At 42.6% G+C, this 20,987-nt stretch overlaps 1 protein-coding gene across 4 annotated transcripts in view; it reads left to right on the top strand.

Moving 5' to 3' along the window:
• Positions 1-20,987, top strand: part of FCHO1 (FCH and mu domain containing endocytic adaptor 1) — a 50,658-nt gene that overhangs the window by 23,354 nt on the left and 6,317 nt on the right. For 2 of the 4 annotated variants that reach the window (XM_051972384.1, XM_051972385.1), the window contains exons 7-19: positions 6,289-6,393; positions 7,566-7,664; positions 7,894-7,990; positions 15,430-15,474; positions 15,752-15,836; positions 16,163-16,187; positions 16,854-16,911; positions 18,559-18,743; positions 18,863-18,887; positions 19,177-19,228; positions 19,433-19,524; positions 19,626-19,898; positions 20,693-20,805. In XM_051972384.1, the coding sequence (XP_051828344.1) occupies positions 6,289-6,393; positions 7,566-7,664; positions 7,894-7,990; positions 15,430-15,474; positions 15,752-15,836; positions 16,163-16,187; positions 16,854-16,911; positions 18,559-18,743; positions 18,863-18,887; positions 19,177-19,228; positions 19,433-19,524; positions 19,626-19,898; positions 20,693-20,805 (1,254 nt within the window). The remainder of the gene's footprint in view (positions 1-6,288; positions 6,394-7,565; positions 7,665-7,893; positions 7,991-15,429; positions 15,475-15,751; positions 15,837-16,162; positions 16,188-16,853; positions 16,912-18,558; positions 18,744-18,862; positions 18,888-19,176; positions 19,229-19,432; positions 19,525-19,625; positions 19,899-20,692; positions 20,806-20,987) is intronic. The other 2 variants (XM_051972387.1, XM_051972386.1) reach the window with 2 other exon arrangements.

Genomic DNA, 20,987 nt, shown 5'->3' with positions numbered 1-20,987 from the left:
GAGTGCCATGGCTGAAGGTAGGGATGGGCCATCTTCAGTAGAGGTTTCAAAAGTTGGCTATATGATTTTTTTTCATTCATTCAATTTTATATTAACTTTTTAAAATAGAAATTTCTTTATGAATCACGGGGAGAAAAATCAGAACAAAAGGGAAAAACAAGAGAGAAAAGAGAAATAGAAAAAAAAAGTGAACATAGCATGTATTGATTTACTTCAATCTCCACAATTCTTTTTCTGGATGCAGATAGTGTTTTCTACCCAAAGTTTGTTGGTATTGTCTTGGATAGATGATAAATTGTTGTATACAGTGTAGAAGACACTCTTGTCCTTGTATAATATTGGGGGCCCCTTCTATCTCTGTGATTCTGTGATCTGCTCAAAGCCCCCAACTTTCATCTCCCCTCTATGAAGAAAAACTTTATTTCTCTTAATGAAGTTGATACCATTCTGGGAGCTCCACACCTGAAAATATCTCCCTGTTTTAGAAACTAATGTGACCCTTTTCCTTTCCAAGACTAACCTTGCCACTTGTGCCCAGGATTCCATCTCCTATCCCCTTATTTGAGGATCATTCCCTTGATTTTTTTGGTCTTCATTTTCTTTCTCTCCCGATTTCTCCTGTGCTACTCACAGGCATAGCATTCTCTTATCTTTAATATTCTTATCTTGGCTGTACTGTTCCTTCCAGTTAACATCCTGTGTCCCTTCCTTTGATTGCGAAGTTTCTGGAAAGAACAGTTTATACTTTCTGCCTCTACTTCCTCATCACTCATTCCCTCCTTGACCCTGGGTACTAAGGCTTCCTAAACTCCCACTACTCTCCTGACATAATTTTCTTCAAAGGTCACCAGTGACCTTGACCAGTTGAGCTTTGCTTTTTTTTTTTTCATCCTCCTTGACTCATCTGCAGGTTTTGATGCTGATAACCATTTCCCTCTCTTCCTGGACCCTCTCTTCAGTAGTTTTCAGTGCTTTCCTTTCCTTGGGTTGTGTTCAAGGTCTCCCATGGCATCCAGGGCCATTTCCAGTCCTCCTGATATTTGTATCTAGCCACTGGACCCAAGTGGCTGCGAAGGAGAAAGTGAGCTTAGTGACCTTGCATCCTCCCTGATGTCATGGGCCTCTTTGAGAATGAAGTACAAACACCAGCAGCTCTCTGCAGTAGAATCTGAGTGCTTGGCAGTTTAGAAAAGACCTTGGTGTCTGTACATTATCTTGCCAGGTGATCTTCAGAACCTTCCTGAGACAATTCAAATGGAAGCGATTCACTTTGCTAGCATGGTGCCAGTATAGGCTGACCATGGTGTTCGAAAGGCAAATGTATGTTTTGCCTAAAAGACTCTTTTACAGAGAATTCATGCAAGCAAGGTGCTCACGAGCTGGTCACAAGAAGCGACACTAGGACAGGCTCAAGGTCTCCCTGAAGAACTTTGGGATCGATTGCCTGGCATAGGAAATGCTGGCACAGGACCTAATAGCACGGTGTGCCAGCGTCAAAGAAGGCCCTGTATTCTTCTGAGGGAAGCAGAATTTCAGTAGCTCAAAAGAAACACGAGATGCAGACATTTCAAGACCTCTTCATCGCAGATGTTCACTGGGACTATTTGTGTCAGACCTGTGGCTTCGCAAGTGGCTCCTGTTAGTCTGATCATTCAGGCAGACACAGCGTCCATCAACCCTGACATGGTGATGTCATTTTTCAAAAACGAAGGACAACAGCCATTCTCTTGGTTATTCTGTCTTACTTGTACCTTCTTGGTCTTCTTTTTATCCTCTTCCTTCTGCCCCATCTATGACTGTGGTCAAGTTATTGTGGTCAATAACTCTGGCTCTTTCCTAAGCCTTGATCACTCCTTGACTCCCATGGGTTCAACTGTCACCTCCACACAGGTGATGCTCAAGTCTGTGTCCAGCTCAATTCTCTCCACTTGAACTCCTGCTTAATGTCTCCAGCTGCCTGCTGGACATCTGCCTGAGTGTTCTACCCATGTCTCTTCTTCCTGCTTTAATTTGCCCTCTAAATATCCCTCCTTGTTTTGAAGGTACTGTTATCTTCCTTGTCATCCAGACTGGAAACCTTGGTCACCTTTGAGATTTTCTGCTCCTTAGCAAGTCACATCTGAGTCCTATGAAATCTCCTTTATTTCTACTCATCTCATTCAAAAGACAGAAAGATTGAAGCTATGAATCTCCCATGTACAGTTTTTATTTTAAATATACATCTTTAATATGATACCCTTATGATGCTGCCCTTCATGTCTGTATCTCCTTCTTCTGTTTACCTGTTTCATGCATACTTATTTCTAATTCTCCTTCTCCTCCTCCTCCTCCTTTCCTTTCTCCCCCATCTACATTTTTTTAAGGCTTATTACATTCTATCCTTTCATCTACTTTGTCAGTTGTATTGGAGTTCAGTGGTATTATAGAGATATATTAGTCTCTTTTATTTTCCCATCACCTTCATTTCTGAATACATATCTTCCCAATGACTCACCACTCATTAAAAAAAAAATTATAAAAAGAGGAAAAAAAAAAGGTTCAGCTAAGCCAACCTACCCATCAGCTGGGTCTGACAGTCTATGTGATAATCCACACCCCCGGACCCCCGCCTCTGCAAAGGAGGGCGGGAGGAGCATTTTCTCATAATTATAGTGTTCAGTTTGGCTTCTTTGTGGTTTTTTCCCATTGCTATTGTCATTGTGTCAATTGTTTCTTGGTTTTGCTTCCTTCTCTCTGTATCCATTTGTATCCATTCCTATGCATCTCTGAATTCTTGGTATTCATTGTTTCTTATAACAAAGCAATATTTTATTACATTCATGTACCACAACTGTAAGGATGAATTACATTCTTGGGTTCTGAAGAAATGAGCAGATATGATGGCAGAGGCATCTCCAGTGATCGTTGAAAGACCATAATCAATAGGAGAGAACACAAGACCAGAGAAATGCAAATGTTGCCCCAGTTTTCAGAAAAGGAAAAGCGCATAGAGTCTGCAAACCACAGGTCAGGGAGTTTGACTTCCGTTCCTAGGAAAATCTGAGAGTAGATTTATTTTTAGAGAAATAGATGGCAAATGTTTGGAAAGGGAAACATTGATTATAAAGAGCTAACATCAATAACAGGTTATGCCAGAAAACCTTATTCCTTTTTTGACAGGACTACTAGACTAGTAGATGAGGGAAAGTTAGGAATATAGTTTGCCTAAATTTTAGCAAAACTTTTGGTTAAATCCTCACATAAGATTCTTGTGGAGAAGATGGAGAGAGAGCATAGATGATAATAGGCCTGAGTCAGGCTTAGATGACTCAAAAGAGTAGTTGTTGATGGTTCAGTATCAACATGGCAAAAAATCTCTAGAGGAGTGCTCCAGGGATTTATACTTGGATTTTTTGCTATTTAACATTTTTACTGATTATTTGGATAAAGGCATAGATGACGGGCTCCTTATATTCTCAGATGACTTTAAGCTAGGAGGAATAGTTAACAGTAGGCAATAGATTTTTGCTGTTTAACATTTTTACCAATTATTTGGACAAAGGCATAGATGAAGGCTCATTATATTTTCAGGTCACTTCAAGCTAGGAGGAATAATTAATGGTAGGTGATAGTCAGGATTCATCTTGACAGATTAGAATGTCAAATTGAGCCTAATTAAATGAAATTCCATATCGATAAATATAAAGTTTACATGTAGCCACAACCAGACTAAGAACTTGAAAAACTGGAATTTCTTTCTCCCTTTCTCTTTAAGGACAAAAATAAAATATCCCAAAATATCCCCAGTACACACACACACACACACACACACACAAATAAATTTTATACTCAGGAACCAAAGAAATTACCCTCACATTGGGGTGAAGCAGAACAAATGAAAGCATTTGTTATGAAAAAAGATCTCAGAATTATAATGGACTACAATGTGAATCTGTTATTGTGATTTGGTAGCCAAAGAAAATAAAGCAGCCTGCTGCATGAATAAGGCAGGACTTACCTTCCTACAACAGGAGACAGAGTCATGTTCCTCTATCCTTGTCAGACCTCATATGGAGTATTATGGTTTAAGGAGGACATTGATGAACTGGAGAATATCAAGAGAAGAATTATTAGGGTAATGAAGGTCTTGACAAATGAAGACTGGTTGAAGAAACTGGGCATATTTAGCCTGGAGAAGAGAAGACTTGGGAGGAACATAATAGCAATCTTCAAGTCTTTTAATGGCTCTCATGGAGAGGAGTGATTGACTAAAGAGAGCAGAAATAGATACAGTAGGTGACAGCTTTAAGAGAGAAATTGAGATTTAAATTTATTAGGCTTAAAAATTAGAGCTGTCCAGACAGCTAGTTAGTGTGGTGGATAGAGTACCAGCCCTGAAGTCAGAAAAACCTGAGTTCAAATGTGGTCTCAGACACTTAACACTTTCTGGCTGTGTGATCCTAGGCAAATCACTTAACCCCAATTGCTTCAAAAAAAAAAACTAGAGCTGGTTAGTGTTTCTTCTAAGATTCTAAAGAGATCTTAAAGAAGGGAAAGGTACCCACATGTGCAAAAATGTCTGTGGCAGCCCTTTTTGTAGTGGCAAAGAACTGGAAACTGAATGGCTGCTCATCAGTTGGAGAATGGCTGAATAAATTATGGTATATGAATGTTATGGAATATTACTGTTCTATAAGAAACTATCTCAAGGATGATTTTAGAGAGGCCTGGAGAGATTTAATGAGCTGATGCTGAGTGAAATGAGCAGAACCAGGAGATCATTGTTCACAGCAATTGCAAGATTATATGATGATCAACTCTGATGGATGATTGGGGCCAGTTCCAATGATCTTGTGAAGAGAGCCATCTGCACCCAGAGAGAAGACTGTGGAGACTGAGTGTGGATCACAACATAACATTCTCACTTTTTGTCTGCATTTTATTTTTTCTCATTTTTTTTCCCTTTTTGATCTGATTTTTTTTTTGCATGCAGCAAGATAATTATATAAATATGTTTGCATATATTGGATTTTTATCATGTTTAACATACATTGGATTATTGCCACATAGGGGAGGATGGGGAGGGAAGGAGAGAAAAATTAGAGTACAAAGTTTTGCAAGGGTCAGTGTTGAAAAATTATCCATGCATATGCTTTGAAAATAAAAAGCCAAAGCTTTAATTAAAAAAAAATTAGAACTGTCCAAGAATGAAATGGGTTGCCTTAAAAAAGATCTAAGATTTCTCTTCTTAGATTTCTTCCAAGTAGAGGCTGCATGATTACTTGTCAATTATGCCATAATGGGAGTTTCTTTTGTGTGTAGGTTGGACCATATGACGCTGATATCCTTTTCAATTCTCCAGTTCTGTAATTTACAATTGTTTTAGCTATTTCCCAATAGAAGAACATCTACTTTATTTCCAGTAATTCATTACCAAACAATTCTTCATTACCAGCCTCTACAGGACTTTTTGTTAAGCCTTTGAACTCCTTGGGTTGTATGATTTCTAAGTGAAAGAGTATAGACATTTTAGTCACATTCTTCACGATTCCAAATTGTTTTACAGAATGGTTCAATCACTTCACAGCTCCATCAACAGTATTAGTATGCCTATCTTTCCGTAACCCTTCCAAAATTGACTTATCTTTTATCATCATTGTCAGTTTGTTGGGTATGAGGTGGAACCTCAAGAGTTGTGCTGATTTGTGTTTCTTTTCTTATTAGTGATTTGGAGCACTCTTTCATAATACTATTAATTGGTTACACTTCTTCTATTTGTCCATGCCCTTGAATAGTTTATCCAATGGGAATGAGAAGAGGAGAAAGGAAATAAGCATTTCTATAGCGCTTCTATGGCACTTCTATGTACTAGGTGCTGTGCTAAGCATTTTTTACAAATACTATTTCATTTGATCCTCACAACAATCTTGAGAGATTTTGTTAGCCCTATTTTATAGGTGAAGAAACTGAGATACAGGTTAAGTGACTTGTTCAGGGTCACATGGCTAGTGAATGTCTGATGCTAGATTTGAACTCTATCCTATACCCTTAATTGCCTTTGAACTCTGAATTTTATATATTTATAATATACATGTAATTATATGTATGTATAATTATGATATATATATTACAATATGTATGTATATATTTAATTCCATATATAACTTGGTTAGCAGATTCATATTTAAAAATGATTTTTTTGGACTAACAAAGAGTTTAAATTTTTAAAAACTTAAAAGCAAAAGAAAAGGATTTAAAAAAAATGTTATTGTAATAAAAAAAAAAAAAGGCTCTTTGTTTCCCTTGTAGGTAGAAGGAAAGACAAAGAAGGCAGCAGAGACTCTGCGTCGCTTTGTGGAAAAGTACAATAATGCCCGGGCTGATTTTGAGCGGAAGATGCTGGAATCAGCCCTGGTATGAGAATACAGGGGAAGGGAACCTGGACGGGGATGGGGAGACACCCTCCAGGGAGTGATCTCTGACAACAAATAGAGAAACTGTGGGTTTCCAACTCTTAAAGGCCCATAAGTCCTCTGGGTTACTTCCTTGTGTCTGTTGCCAATAAGAGCTCCAGCATTACTTAATATTGACCATCTCATTCAGTCCCCGTTCAGAGATGGGTTCTAGACTGTATTGTGTTGAGCTGAAGAAGAGTTCTCAGGAGGCATAAGGTTCTGATGCTGCCTTCACAGAGCTCCTTGCTTAGGAGGGGAAATACAAGGCCCTCTTGTCCATATTATTAAGTAGAAGGGACCATCCTAGCAAGGTAAATTGAATACAGTGAGAATTCAAGGCAGCTCTTCCTGGGGAATCCTAGGATTTGGAACTGGCTTTCATGATCTACTTCAAGCCCTTTATTTTGTGGATGAGGAAACAGACCCAGAGAAATGAAAGGACTTGTCCAACAAGCTAATAAGGATAATAAGACTTCTTGTCCAGCTAGCTAATAAGGATAATAAGACTTGTCCAGCCAGATAATAAGGATCTATAATAAGATTCAAAGCCAGGGCTTCTGACTCCAAACCTATTCCCTTTTATAGTGTGACTGTGAACAAATCTCCCATTCCTTCTAACCTGGCAGCTTGTGATCCCATTGGGAGGACTCTTTATAGGAAGTGGGGATGATGCAAGATCTAGTCTTCTTAAAGGCTAGGGAATCCCGAAGGATCATTAGGATTCAGTTACCAAAAATGGAGAGCAAAGCATTTCTAGGTCTGGGAAAGGTTTTGAACAAAATCATATTGCCTAGAAAGAGTGTGATTTGAGATAGGGAGATGGTGGATCATTTAACTTGGCTATAATATAGCTTACATGGAGCTGGAGTATGGGGAGACAGGGTCGGTGTGGGAGTTTGGGGTTTTGAATGTCAAGCCTTCCTCTTGTGGGTTTTGGGGAGCCATGGAAGGCATTTGAGGCTGGCCAGATACATGGTGAGAGCTGACCATTAGGAATATGATCTTTGTGGTCCACAAAGGACTATTTTTTGCTCTAATCCAGGGGTTGGGAGTAAGTTTCCTGAGAGGAAAAGGGGTAGGATGGTCTTGGCCAAGCAGGTACCATGTGACCTTTTTCCTGTGTATGGGCAGCGCTTCCAGGCCATTGAGGAAACCCACCTTCGACACATGAAGGGCATCTTGGGCGCATACGCTCACTCTGTGGAAGATACACATGTACAGATTGGGCAGGTGAGGTCAATACTGGGAAGGGAGGAGCAGGTGGGCTCCCACCCAACATCCGCTTGTGTTGGGGACAGACTCCTCAAAAGAGGAAGCCATTATGGAGGGGCTCAGGAGGAGAGAAGGGGGTCTCAGCCCAGGGAAAATGGCCTAGGCTACAGGATGTCTGGAAGGGCTGCCACATCTGGGCTTCCCCAGAATAATGCACCATTTCTCCTTCTCCCTGTGGTGCACACAGGTTCATGAAGAGTTCAAGCAGAATGTGGAAAATGTGAGTGTGGAAACTCTGGTGAGAAAGTTTGCTGAGAATAAGGGAACAGGCCGGGAAAAGCCAGGTGAGTGGTTCTCTGCTCAGGTCAAGCTTGAAATTTGCTGTTATGTTGGAGTGTGAAAAGAGATGAGTTTTCATCTTCATCTTAATCTTCATTTTATTTTCATTTCATTTTAATTTTTAGTTTTTCAATTACCTGGAAAAGCTTCATGGAGAAATGGGGCTTCCAATCAAAGGACATTTAGAATATAGAACATCAAAGCAGAAAAGGACCTTAGAACAACACAGGATGTCAGAGCTGGAAAGACCCTTAGAATGTGGGATGTCAGAGCTGGGGGGGCCCTTAGAACCCAAGATGTCAGAGTTGGGAGGGTCCTTAGAACCCAGAGTGTCAGAGCTGGGAGGGCCTTTAAAATATGTCAGAGCTAATAGAGTCCTAACAACCCAGAATGAATTAGGAAGGCCCTTAAAGTCCAGAATGTCAGAGCTGGGAGGAGCCATAAAACAGAGATTATAATCTTCTAAGATTCCCCTCATTTTTGGATGAGCTGCTAGCAAGCCGTGCCTTCTCCATATCATATATTTATCCTTATAAAATTCATCGTAATAAACTTAGCCTAATGTTTTCCTGTCACGATCTTTTTGGACCTCAACATGTTGAGCTTTTTTCTCATTATTTTTCTCATCTTTGTTATTATTTGAAAATTTGATAAGCATTTATCACTCTTGTCAGTCCTAGAGGTATGGTTCCCCACAGATGTCTGGGCCCATTTTTCTGAAGACTTCCTTTCAGACTGATGTTGAAACATTAATGATTTCAGCTATTTACCAGAGTACTCCACTGAGTTATACCTTCTCATTTGTCTCCATCTTATCTGAAATAATCACATGAAAGACAATTTTAAATATCCCTCTTCAAAGGGAGGAACTGGTCATCTCCCATTCAGAATTAGATTCTATTTTTGAGGAACTCCATTCATTCCTTGAAGAGAGTGGTCCAGGACGAAGGGGATAGCGATCTGGTTGCTCATTTTCTGGAATGTTAACCAAGATTATGTTGTTAAGAGGTGTTTTCCTTGTTTGAGATTGATCTTGAATTCATCTTGGGCAGAGGAGTCACGTCAAAAGACATGGGGACTATGCTAGTTTTGTATATCTTTGCATATCTCTTTCCAAGGTAGAAGTGGCTTTGGATATAGATATTAATATTAAGAAGACCTGAGCCCAAGCTTTAAAAAAAAGCATAGTATTAATATTGTTAGTATTTTTCTTTTCTTTTTTAAGACTTTTAATTTTAATTTTTTTCTCAATTGTGTATAAACAATGTTTAACCTTTGTTTTCTTACAATTTTGAGTTCTAGATTCCCTCCTACACTCATACCCCTCTCCTCCTATTGAACAGGCAAGCAATTGGATATAGTCATGCAAAATATATAGAAATATACAGTATGATACAGAAGTATTTCATATTGTAGAAGAAAATACAAGGGAAAATAAAGTATAATATGCTTCAGATTTCATCAATTCTTTCTCTGGAGGTGCATTGTATTTTTCATTGTAAGTCGTAGGGAATCTTCATCTTGGGATCACTATATTGCTAAGAATAGCTAAGTCATTCACAGTTGATCATTGTACAATGTTGCTATAAGTTGTGTACCAGTCTCTTGATTCTACTCACTTCACTTTGTATTAGTTTATATGTCTTTGCTGGTTAGGTAGAATTGTTGATCTTATCATATTTTCTTGGCCTGCCTGTGAACAATTAATATTTTTCTAGTTTGTTTAGTTCTGACTTTATTCATGTAAAAAGTGTTTTGTAATTGGTGTTTATATAGTTCTTGAATTTGTCTTGGTGGATAGATTCCTGATAGATTCCCAAGTATTTGATAATGCCTACAGTTAATTTAAGTGAATTTTTTCTTTCTATCTTTTCCTGCTGTACTTTGTTGATAATCTATAAACATTAGTATGATTTAGATGGATTTATTTTATATCTTGCAATTTTGCTAAAGTTGCTAACTTTTTCAACTGGTTTTCTAGTTGATTCTCTGGGGTTCTCCAAATATACCACATCAACTGCAAAGAGTGATAGTTTTGTTTACTTATTGCTGTAACTGGCATTTTGAGTATAATATTGAATAATAACTGTGATAATGGACATCCTCACCTCACCCCGATTTTATTGTGAAGGTTTCTAGCTTATCCCCATACAAGTAACACTTGGTGATGACTTAAGATAACAATTACTCATCATTTTAAGTAAAATTCCATTTATTTCTGTTCTTTACAGTTTTCAAGAAGAATAAATGTTATATTTTGTCAAGAATTTTTTCTGCATTTATTGAGATAATTCTGATTTTTTTAGTTATATTATTGAATGTGGTTGGTTAATCTTGATGATAGTTTTCCTAATATTGAATCAGCCCAGAATTCCTGTTCTAAATCCCACTTGCTTATATTATATGATCTTTGTGATATGTTGTTGTAATTTGCTTATAGAATTTTATTTAAATGTATTGCATAAATATTTATTAGGAAAATTGGTCTATAGTTTTATTTTGTTTTTGTTTTTGCTCTTTCTGGTTTTAGGTATCAGAACCATATCTGGGTCATAAAAGAAATTTGTGGTAGGACTCCTTCTTTGCCTATTCTCCCAAATAATTTATATAAATTGGGATTAATTGCTCTTTAAGTGTTTGATAGAATTCACTTGTGAATCCATCTGGTCCTCAGAATTTTTTTCTTAGAGAAATCAATGATGGCTTCTTCAATATCTTTTTCTAAGAAAGGGTTATTTAAGTATTCAACCTTCTCTTCTATTAATCTGAGCAATTTATATTTTTGTAAATATTCATCCCTTTCACTTAGTTAGATTTGTTGGCATATAGTTGGGCAAAAGAGTTCCTAATTATTGCTTTAATTTCCTCTTTATTAGTAATGAATTCACTCTTTTCATTTTTAATATTGGTAATTTAGTTTTCTTTTTTAAAAAAAATTCAAATTAATGGTTTTATCTATTTTTGTTTGTTTTTTTAAAACAACTTCTAGTTTTATTTATTAGTTCATTGGTTTTCTTACTTTCAACTAATCTCGTTTGATTTTTAGGATTCCCAATTTGGTGTTTAATTTGGGTATTTTTATTTTGTTGTCTTTCTAATTTTTTCATTGCATACCCAATCATTAATCTATTCTTTCTCTAAAAGTGCTTACTGATATAAGCACTTAGAGATATAAAATTTCCCAAGTACTGTTTTGGCTACATTTCATACATTTTATGTTGTCTAATTGTTGTCATTCTCTTTAATGAAATTCTTTATTTTTTCTATGTTCTTTGACCCACTTATTTTTTGGGATTAGATTTAGTTTACCTTTAGTAAGAGGCTTCTCTCTTAGGAGTCCCTCATACCCAATATATCACATGTTCTGCCCTTACCCATCCAGAGCCATTCCCCTGAGACCAGAGTCTTGGGGATGTCCACAAAGCCATTTTGGCCCCCTAGATCCCAAGACCACCTTGCTTTCAGATATGGCTTTTGACCAAGGTACAAAACAATGGTGCCATCATCTCTTCAGGGCTATGGATAATAATAAGGAAAATATTTTTGTAAGTCTTCTAGTCCTTTAAAAATGGGGGCTGCCACTGATATTAGTTCATTTATCCATTTTGCCTTTTGTTCTATAAACTGTTATTAAATGCCTATTATTTATGAGACACTGGGGATATAAGACCAAAACCAGCAAACATTTATCGAGCGCCTACTCAGGGCAGAACCTCGTGGGAGATCTGAGAATAAATAACACACCCATCCCCCGCCCTCACATAGCTCACTGCCTAGCAGGGGGCTAGAACATGACCCCAAATTACTAGAATGCTAAGTGACAAGGACATAGAGAAGCACAGCTCCAAGGAGGGGAAGAAAGATGATTTCCGACTGTAAGGGAAGGAGTCTTCATAGACTATCAATTAAGAGAAGTGGGACAAGTTACAAGGGAATATTCTAATTAAGGTGTGTAAATAAGGTTCAGGATGGGAATACACTGTCATAGATTTAGAATTAGGAGGAATCTCAGGCTCCCTAATCTAACTCCTTTGTTACAGATGGGGAAACTGAGGCCGGGAGAAATGATTTGATTTTGCCTATGGTCATAAAATAGTAGGATTTTTTTTTTTCATTTCACTACTCTGATTCATACCCTAGTATTTCCATAGATGTATGACACTCAGGACACTCTCTCCACTGCTACTAATCTTAACTTCTCTATGCTCTTACATTTGGAGTTATTATTTTCTATTCTTTCCCTCCTCTTGCCCTGTAATCCTCCAGAGAAGATGACTCAATGCACGAGAGACCTCTTTGGGTCTTTTTGATATTTTCCTGGCTACCCATGGGACGTGCTTTCCATCTATTATCCTTTGCCTTTATCATCTAACTGGCTCGCCTCCTTTTGCAATCGTTGCAATTCTATCACTTCTCAATGTGCAGGTCATTGTTATCGATGGAGTTCTATCTCTTCATGCCCACTCAGCTTCTAGGTTTGAATTTAGCTCTGAGAAAACTGGGAAACTGATTTTCATTCTCTTCACCTTCGTTTTCTTGTCTGTAAAGGGAATGATCTCTGAGAGCCCTTCCAGATCTTTACCCATAATTCTAGGACCTTGTGATATTTCTGTTGCTTTTGAATCATCTGTAGAGATGGTGATATACCATGATTTATAGCCTTCAAGCGTCATGGAAGATTCTCAATGGGGTTTTGATATTGGAGAGCTCACTGAAAGTGGTAATCTAGTTTTCTAAGCAGTAAAAAGTCCCTGTGATGTGCCAAGCACGGTGCTAAATTCTGGCAGTTAAAAGGAAGGCAGAAAACATTCCTCTGTTCTTTGTTTTTCATTTGCTTTCAGTTGTGTGTGACTCTCCATGATCCCAGGCAGGGTTATCTTGGCAGAGATACTGGTTTGCCCTTTACTTCTCTAGATTATTTTATAGATGAGGAACCAAGGTGGCAAACAGGGTGAAAGAACTTGGCCAGTATCTCTTAGCTAGTAATTGTCTGAGGCCAGATTTGAACTCTGGGAGATGAGTCTTCCTATCCCCAGGCCTAGTGCTCTAAATGACTACGTACAAACAAGAGAGACAAGATAAATTAAAAACAATCAACAGAGAGAAAGTACTAACATTAAAAGGGATCAGAAAAAGCCTCTGGTAGAAGGTGGTACTTGAAGGAAGCCAGGGAAGGCAGGAGGAGAGGGGGGATATTCAGGCAGTATGACAGCCAGTAAGAGTGGGGACCTGGAATGTAATGTATGAGGAACAGTGAGGAGCCCATTGTTTTCAGACCCCAGAGTATATGTGGGAGGGGGATCCAAAGTCTTAATTAGGAAAAGTAGAAACGGACAGGTTATGAAGGGCTTGGAATCCCAGAGGATTTTATATTTTCTCCTGGAGGTGATAAGGAGCCAGCCACATGACATGGTCAGATGTGTATTTTAAAAAGATGACTTTGGAAACCTAGTGGAAGATGGATTAGATTAGAAATCTGAGGCAGGGAGCCTGCCCCAGAACAGTGAGAATGCCATGGTCACCTTCCTACTTTGGGAATCATTGATTCAGAAGGACTTTGACAAGCTGGAGAGTGACCAGAGAGCAAACAAGATGATGAAGGGCCTTGAGTGTCAGATCCCACGAGACATTGAAGGAAATGAGGAACCTGGAGAAAAGAGACATGGCCATTGGGAGTTTGGGGATGTGGCAGCTGTTTCCTAGTATTTGAAGGTCTGCCATGTGGAGGAAGAAGTGACTTGTTCCATTTGGTCCCATTTGTAGTAAATGTTGATGTGTTTTCAAGGAAAATGACAGAGTGTCCCATGAAATGAAGGACCAGAAGGAGGGAATAGATGCCAAAAGATAACCAGTTTAAATTTGGGAAAGCTTGTTAATGATTAGAGTGCTACAGAAGTACAACTTAGCGACTGTGGAGGCAGTGAGTGCCCTCCGTGGAGGTCTCCATGAGGGAGCTTGCTCGATAATCATTTGTCAGGTATGTTATAGTGAGGATTCCTTTTTGTGTGGGTTGACTTATGGCTGCTGTGGCCTCTTAGAATCCTGAGATTATATGATTCAGATGGGAGACTTTTGAGTAATCAGATGAGATTTCGACCACTTTCATTTCTTAATCTTTGGGCCATCTCTTCCAACATATTATTGATACCATCTCCCCTACCCCCTGTCATATTGAAGTTAAGTATTAAGGTCAATGCTTGGTGACCCGGTTGTTGACTTGGTTGGTGGATCTTGGATTCTTATGCTCTATGCAATTTCTATGTCCTTTGTAGTAAATGTTGATGTGTTTTCAAGGAAAATGACAGAGTGTCCCATGAAATGAAGTTCCTTTTGTTCCCCATGGACGCCCATTGAAGCATGTTGCCAATTCCTTTGTATCAGCCCCTCTGAGCAGAGCCCAGAAGCTGTCTTATCCTTTAGCTGAGACTTCTTTTCAGTTTTAGTTCCATTAATGTGGGAAATATCAGCATTGCTGGGGTTCATTTCCTATAGCCTATCTGTCACTGGACAAGAATTTTACCGTTTAGGGAGCTAGGCCTAAGCCCAGGTCCATAATTGGTCCCAGAGCCATGCTTTGTTGCATCCTCTGCCCTTTTCTCCACCAAGGTGTGAAAAGGACCTACACAGGACAGAGGTCTACTTTGTATTTTTCTTCTTTTCATGGGATGCCATGGCCAAAGATTGGTCTGGTGGCCCGGGGGTGGAGGTAGGCTTCTACTTAGCTAATTTGGGCCTTAGATAACAGGCAGAGTCAGTGGCTGGACCTTATTAACTTGGTATAACCTACTATCAGACCTTATGGGCCACTTCTGTGCTGTGAGGAGCCAAAGGAGGCCTGCCATGAGGAGGGAGAAGGTGCTGTGAAGGCAGAACTAGAAATCAGTGACTGGACCTTGCTAACTTGGCAAGCATTGTACGTAGGTATTTGTTTTCTTTCAAGCAAAGTTCTGGTGAAGCCATCTACTCTAAAATTAAAGGATCTCAGGGAAAGTAGAAAAAGTGCTAGACTTAAAAGTCAAAGGATCTGGGTTCAAATTCTGGCTCTGCTTGTGTATCTCTGGATATGTCATATAGCTATCTGTAAAAGGAGGGAGAGACAGATTTGGATGGATTTTTAAGCTCCCTCCTAGATCTCAATCAGTGAATTAAGAATGAGCAGACCTAGTTTCTGTCTCTGCCTGTATCTATGATCTGGCCAAGTCACTTCCTTTGTCTGGGCCAAGTTTCTTCTTCTGTGAAAAAAAGGGGATGTCAAAGTTTCTGAACCTCTTAAACTCTGAAAATCTGATTCTGATTTAAATTAATAATTGAAATATATTTTTGAAAAAGATCTGATTCTGAGAGATATAAGCGGCATTTGAGATAGCCCTTAAAGGTAAGATTTCAATAGATAGAGATGGCAGGAAAGTAGCTGATGGGTTCTCCCAATTTTTTTCTTTTTCAGGTGTCCTAGACTTTGAGGAGTACAGCTCTATGGCCCTTCCGGAAGGCAAGTACGTGTGGGAGCCCCTGGAGGCCCTGCCTGGGCCCTCCACCCCCTCTCCTCTTACTCCTGTCCGAAGTCTGGTCAGACCCCAGAATCCCAGCAATTGGACAGAGGAGGGGAAGGGGAATGTGGCATGGTGGTATGGGTGGGAGGGTCCTTTCTTTCTCCTTCTGTTTCCCACTGTATCCAAATTCAGGGAGCTGCCAGATTCCATGATCCCTTCTCTTGGGGCTCAATGCCTTTGTCTATTCCCCTCTCTATTCCCCCCTCTTCAACACAGGTGGGAGACGCCCCCGAGCCAGTGGTGGAAGCAGGCCCTTCCGAATTCCTGGGCTGAGCCGAAGGGAGCGCGAACATCGGCCATCGTACGTAGCGTTTCAGGAAGCCCGGTTCCACCCCGCGAGGGGCACCAGGCCTCCTTCCCATCTTCTGGGTGATCCTGACTTGAGCCGGACATAGTGGGTGATGGGAGGCCAGGGATCAGGGTTGAGATAGTTGGGGTTTGTGGTAGGAGTGGGGAATAGGGGAGTATTGGGGTAGAAAATGGAGAGGTGAGAGGGGAACTCCCTTCTGGGAGCTGAGAAGGAGAATCCCAAGCATAGAGAAGCCTAGGGGATTCTAAGGAAAGGTGAGAAAGGATGGGGTTTGAGGGGAAGCTGGTCTCTAATAGTCTGGGATTTTCTTCCTCCAGGGATTCCCCGGAGGCTGAATCAGTGGTGAGTAAGGGCTGTGAGAGTTCTGCTCACCTCAAGTCTGAGATCTTGATGGGGCCCCAGGCCTGGGGACTGAGGGAGGCTGAAGGCAGAAGGAGGCTCCCACCCCTACTCAGGAGGACAAGGAGCTGACTTTAAAAACCATACTCAAGGAGAGGAAGTTGGTATATGTAACCAAGCCCCCAAAAGGGGAAGATCTTCCCCCAAATCACACCATGGGTCAGCCAATAACACTTGGCCAACAAACTGTAAGCCAGGCTTTGTGCCAAGTGCTGGGGTGGTGTACAGGCGGGAAGACAAAGAAATTCAGTCCCATTCTGAAGAAGCACACGTCCTAATAGGGAAGAAGGCACGTTGATGTCTAGGGACACGCGAGATACATATTATGGAGTATAAAAAGGTTATGTGAAACCGCAGCTCTTGGAGGGGCCCAAGGGCTGCTTGCAGCAGGTTGGATATGAGCTGAAGGAGCATAGGCGAGGAGTCAGGGACCCAGCAATACAAAGCCATCGGGGCTTGATGGAGCACTGGGACTGAGAGCTCAGTGTGCAGGGAGCCTGGGCTCCTCCCGCTGTCCCTTCTCCTCCAGGGGCGTTGGTATCTGTCTGAGGGGCATGAGATGGGGGCCAGCCCCTTTCCCAGTGCCCCTGATAACACCTGTTCCCCCAGACATGCCCCGTGGTGGATGAGGAAGGATTCTCTGTCCGGCCAGATGTCAATCAGAACAATATCCTTCCCGCCCAATCCAGGGGAGTGGGGTCTGGGGAGTGGAGACCCGCTGCCCTCCCCCTCCCTCTTCCACCCGCTGCCTCCCTCTCCCCTTCCCAGCCAGGTCTGTGACCTTGGCCAGGATCCTCAGTGGAGAAGCACAGAATTCAGGTCTGGAAAGTGGTAAATGGTCACCACCTGGTGGTCAGCTTGGAGAATGGCAGCCAGGCTGCTGCCCGGGACTGGGCCCTGAAACAGGACCTGGGAGAGGATGGGTAACAAGGATAAGGAGTTCTGATAGGACCGGACTTTTGATTTAATTGGCCTAGGGAATTCCCAGATAAGGGCACTCTGGCCTGTAACACTTTTCTGCAGCTAATGAACTTGGAGAGTTTTCAAAAGTTGGTTTTGAAAACAGGAGTAATTTTTTTAAAAGAATAATCATAATAAGCAGTAAGACATATGGGTTTAGAATGAAGTCTTTGGGTTGGAGTCTTGTTTCTGATACATATTGGCTGTATGACCTTTGGCAAGTTCATTTCTGAGGCTCTAGGGAGGCTGGGATCTCTCGGCAGGGACTGAATTGGTAGAGGGAGGGAACTCATCTGGGAGTTCCTTCTATCTGCTAGATCACAGGTCCAGTCTTTGTCCCTTAGAATAATTTGTGATGACCCTGGCATTGGGTCTACCTTCAGGGAGCCACTTGTGTGAACAAAAGATGTGCAGCAACCTACACTACAGGAACACTCCTAAGGGAATCCCTGGTCCAAGGAAGAAAGGACAGGGAGGGAAGGAAGAGGAAAGGAGAGGAGGGAAGAAGAGAAAGACCAGAAAGGAGGGTGGAGGGAGAGAAAGAAGGAAAGGAAAAGAGGGAGAAAGGAAAGAGAGAGGGAGAAAGGAAGGGAGGAAAGGAGAGGGAATGGAGGAAGGAGAGAAGAAAAGGAAGGAAAGAAGGAAGGAAACATTAAATTTCCTCCTGTGTGCTGAACATTTTACAAATATTGTCTCATTGGATGAAGGAAGGAAACAATCATTTATTAAATTCCTCCTGTGTGCTGAACACTTTACAAATATTAAGAGGGAGAAAGAAAGAGAGGAAGGAGGAGAGGGAATAGAGGAAGGAGAGAAGAAAAGGAAAGAGGAGGAAACATATATTTATTAAATTCCTCCTGTGTGCTGAACACTTTACAAATACTCTCATTTGATCTTTACAGTAGCCCTGGAAGGTAGGTGCTATTACCTCCCCGTTTTGTAGTTGAGGAAAGTGAGACAAACAGAAATGAAGTGCCTAGCCCAGGGTCACACAACTAGTAAGTTTTTGGAGTCGTATTTGCACTCAGGTTTTGTTGACCCCAATGCTCTGCCCATAGTGCCATTGGCTGTAAGGCCTTTGATGTCAGGGGTCCCTCAGAATCATCCATGGAGTCATAGATTTGGAGCAAGAAGTCCAAATCTTTCATTTTATGGATGAGGAAACAGCATAGGCTGAGTTGGGATTAGAACCTAGTTCTGATTCCATCTGTACTGTCTACTGGTCCAGCCTGTGGAATTGGAGGCTGTCCATTCATGGCTGGGGAGGAAGGGGGGAGATGCCTGTGGTGGGGGCAGGAGAGGGGCCAGGGGGGCGTGACACAGTCTTTCACTTACTCCTTGACCCCCTGAGCACCAGAGCGGGAGAACTCTCGCTTCTGCTCGTCCAGTGATTCTGACTTTGATGACGAGGAGGAACCCCGAAAGTTCTTTGTGCAAATCAAACCAGCTCTACCCCCCAGCCAGCCCCGGGACACTGAGGCTGCTGCCGCCCAGCTCAAAGCCACAGCGGGCAACCTGATCCTGCCACCCGCCCCTGGGGTAAGGAGCTGGCAGAGGGAGGTCAGAGGTCATATGCATTGTGGCCCATTGGTTATAGGACGGGGCAGCTGGTGGGTATACACCGGGTCACTTCCCTGACATCCCTGTTCTGTTCCCAGGGCACCATGAAACGCCATTCCTCCCGTAAGTACCACCTCTCCTCTTTGCAGGGCTGGGGGCAATGAGGGAAGGAGGGTGGGAGCGGCTGAGTCAGCCCAGGTCCTGGCCCCAGCCTGCTTCTGGAGCTTTTCAAAGTCTCCCAGCCCTCTCCTCCTGGACCACTTCTGTCCTCTTGTGACTGGAGTCTGTCCTTGTCCTGGAGTGACCAGTCTGACTGGGAAGGGGGGCCTCTGGAACCCCTGGTGGGCACATGGGTAGGTAATGGGTGGGAGAGCATGATGAACTTAACCTGAGGAGTGGGGTCTTTTTACAGGGGAGATGTCAGGGAAACGACTGAGGCCCCACTCAGCTTCCAGAGCCATCCGGTATGTACACATGCAGGGGAGGGAGGGGGGTGAGAAACCCCTGCCCTCTACTCCCAGTATCTTCTCCTCTGAGCCTGGATCATGCCCTTTCCCCCTTTGTTTAATCCCCTTCCCACCCTTTGAGATCCATTGTTTAATCCCCTCCCTCCCCACTCTTTGGAGGCAGAGATCCAGCTGTAAACCCTCCCCCTCCTCCTTCTCCAGATGTGCAGAAACACCCCAAGCAGAAGTACAGCTGTCCAAGGCCCTATTTGGCCCTCCTCTGGAGTCGGCCTTGGAGCCAGAAGACTTTCCAGGTGATGCTGGAGGGAAGGCCACTTGGGGGGAGGCCAGGCTGTGAGGCTGGGCTCCCCCGTGTCTGATCCCCTTCTTTCCCTCTCCCTCTGCCCTTCTCCAGGCTCTGGCAGCTATGGCCTTACCTCCAGCCCCTCTCCCTTTTCCTCCTCATCCCCAGAGAATGTGGAAGATTCAGGTCTGGACTCTCCATCCCACCCAGCTCCCGGCCCCTCTCCAGACTCCTGGGTTCCCCGACCGGCCACACCCCAGAGTCCTCCTGGGACCAGGAGGCCTCCTCGCTCCCCATCATCCCGGCCCCACACCTGCCTGGCCTGGACAGCACCAGGGGGGCCTCCAGGATCCGAGCCCAGCCCTGACCCCTGGGCCAGTGATGGTGAGTCTGAGCCCCTCCCCAAGATTTCCCATTCTCCCAGGTTCAGATCATCTTAGTCTCAGAATTGGGAGAGAGCCCCCAGAAAGCTGTCAGGTCTAGACCAGCCTCCTGCCCTGTTGTCGAGCCTCTGCTTGAATACTCCCAGTGATAGTGCCTTTTTCTGACTCCTACCCACTGCTCAGGGAAACTGAGTCCTCTCCCTTCCTTTTCTTTTCCAAGACGCCTGGGGGGTTAGGGTGCGATGAATGTGGAAGGGAGGCACTGAGATGTGGTGGAAAGGACACAGAAGGACAAGGAGGCTTTGTCCTGGCTTGGCCAATGACTCCAGGTACAGCCTACGGTCGGTCCTTCCCCATTCTGAACCTCAGCTTCCTGATTGGTAAAAAATTGAGAGTATAGTTTTTACACACTTTGGAGGGAACTGTTGTGAGGAAAACACTTTGTAGATTTAGAAGTAAATTTCCAAATTTCATTGGAAATTCTAATCACTGTTAACTTGTATCTTTTGGAGCACCATACACAGTCATATAGACCTGAACTCAAATCCTGCCCCAAATATTTCAGGTTGCCCAGAGGACTGGGAAAGTCACTCAGTCCCTATCAGCCCTGCTTTCCTAGTGAGGGTGACACTGTAGGATTGTTGAAAGCATCAGATAATCATGTATATGCACTTATATATGTGTACTTACATGTGCATGTAGGGTACTTTGCAAACCTTACAATGCTACATAAATAAGAGCTATTATGATTACTATTATTGTTGTTCTTACTCGTCTCAAATCCACAATACCCAGACCAGGTGTCTGCTCTGCCCGACACAGGGCTCCGGGAGGGACAGGCCGTGCTGCCCAGAAGAGGCCATACCAGGAAGATACCTAGTGCCCTCACCCGGAGCAACGGAGACCTGGTAGGGGCAGCACAGCACCCAGGAGGCTGGGGTCAGCAGCTTGCTGCACGTGCTTGACTTCCTATAGAACATGGCTGCTCATGGTTCTGGGCTGTGACAGGTCCCAGGACAGAAAGGGGACCTGGAGGGGGAGAGGAATGGGAAGAGGTTCCCGAGACAACACAGGGAGGTGGGCGCTGGGC

The sequence above is a fragment of the Antechinus flavipes genome, chromosome 1 (genome assembly GCF_016432865.1).
Source record: "Antechinus flavipes isolate AdamAnt ecotype Samford, QLD, Australia chromosome 1, AdamAnt_v2, whole genome shotgun sequence".
Lineage (NCBI taxonomy): Eukaryota > Metazoa > Chordata > Mammalia > Dasyuromorphia > Dasyuridae > Antechinus > Antechinus flavipes.
Note: the sequence above shows the minus strand (reverse complement) of the source record. Positions and strands in the feature narration are given on the sequence as shown.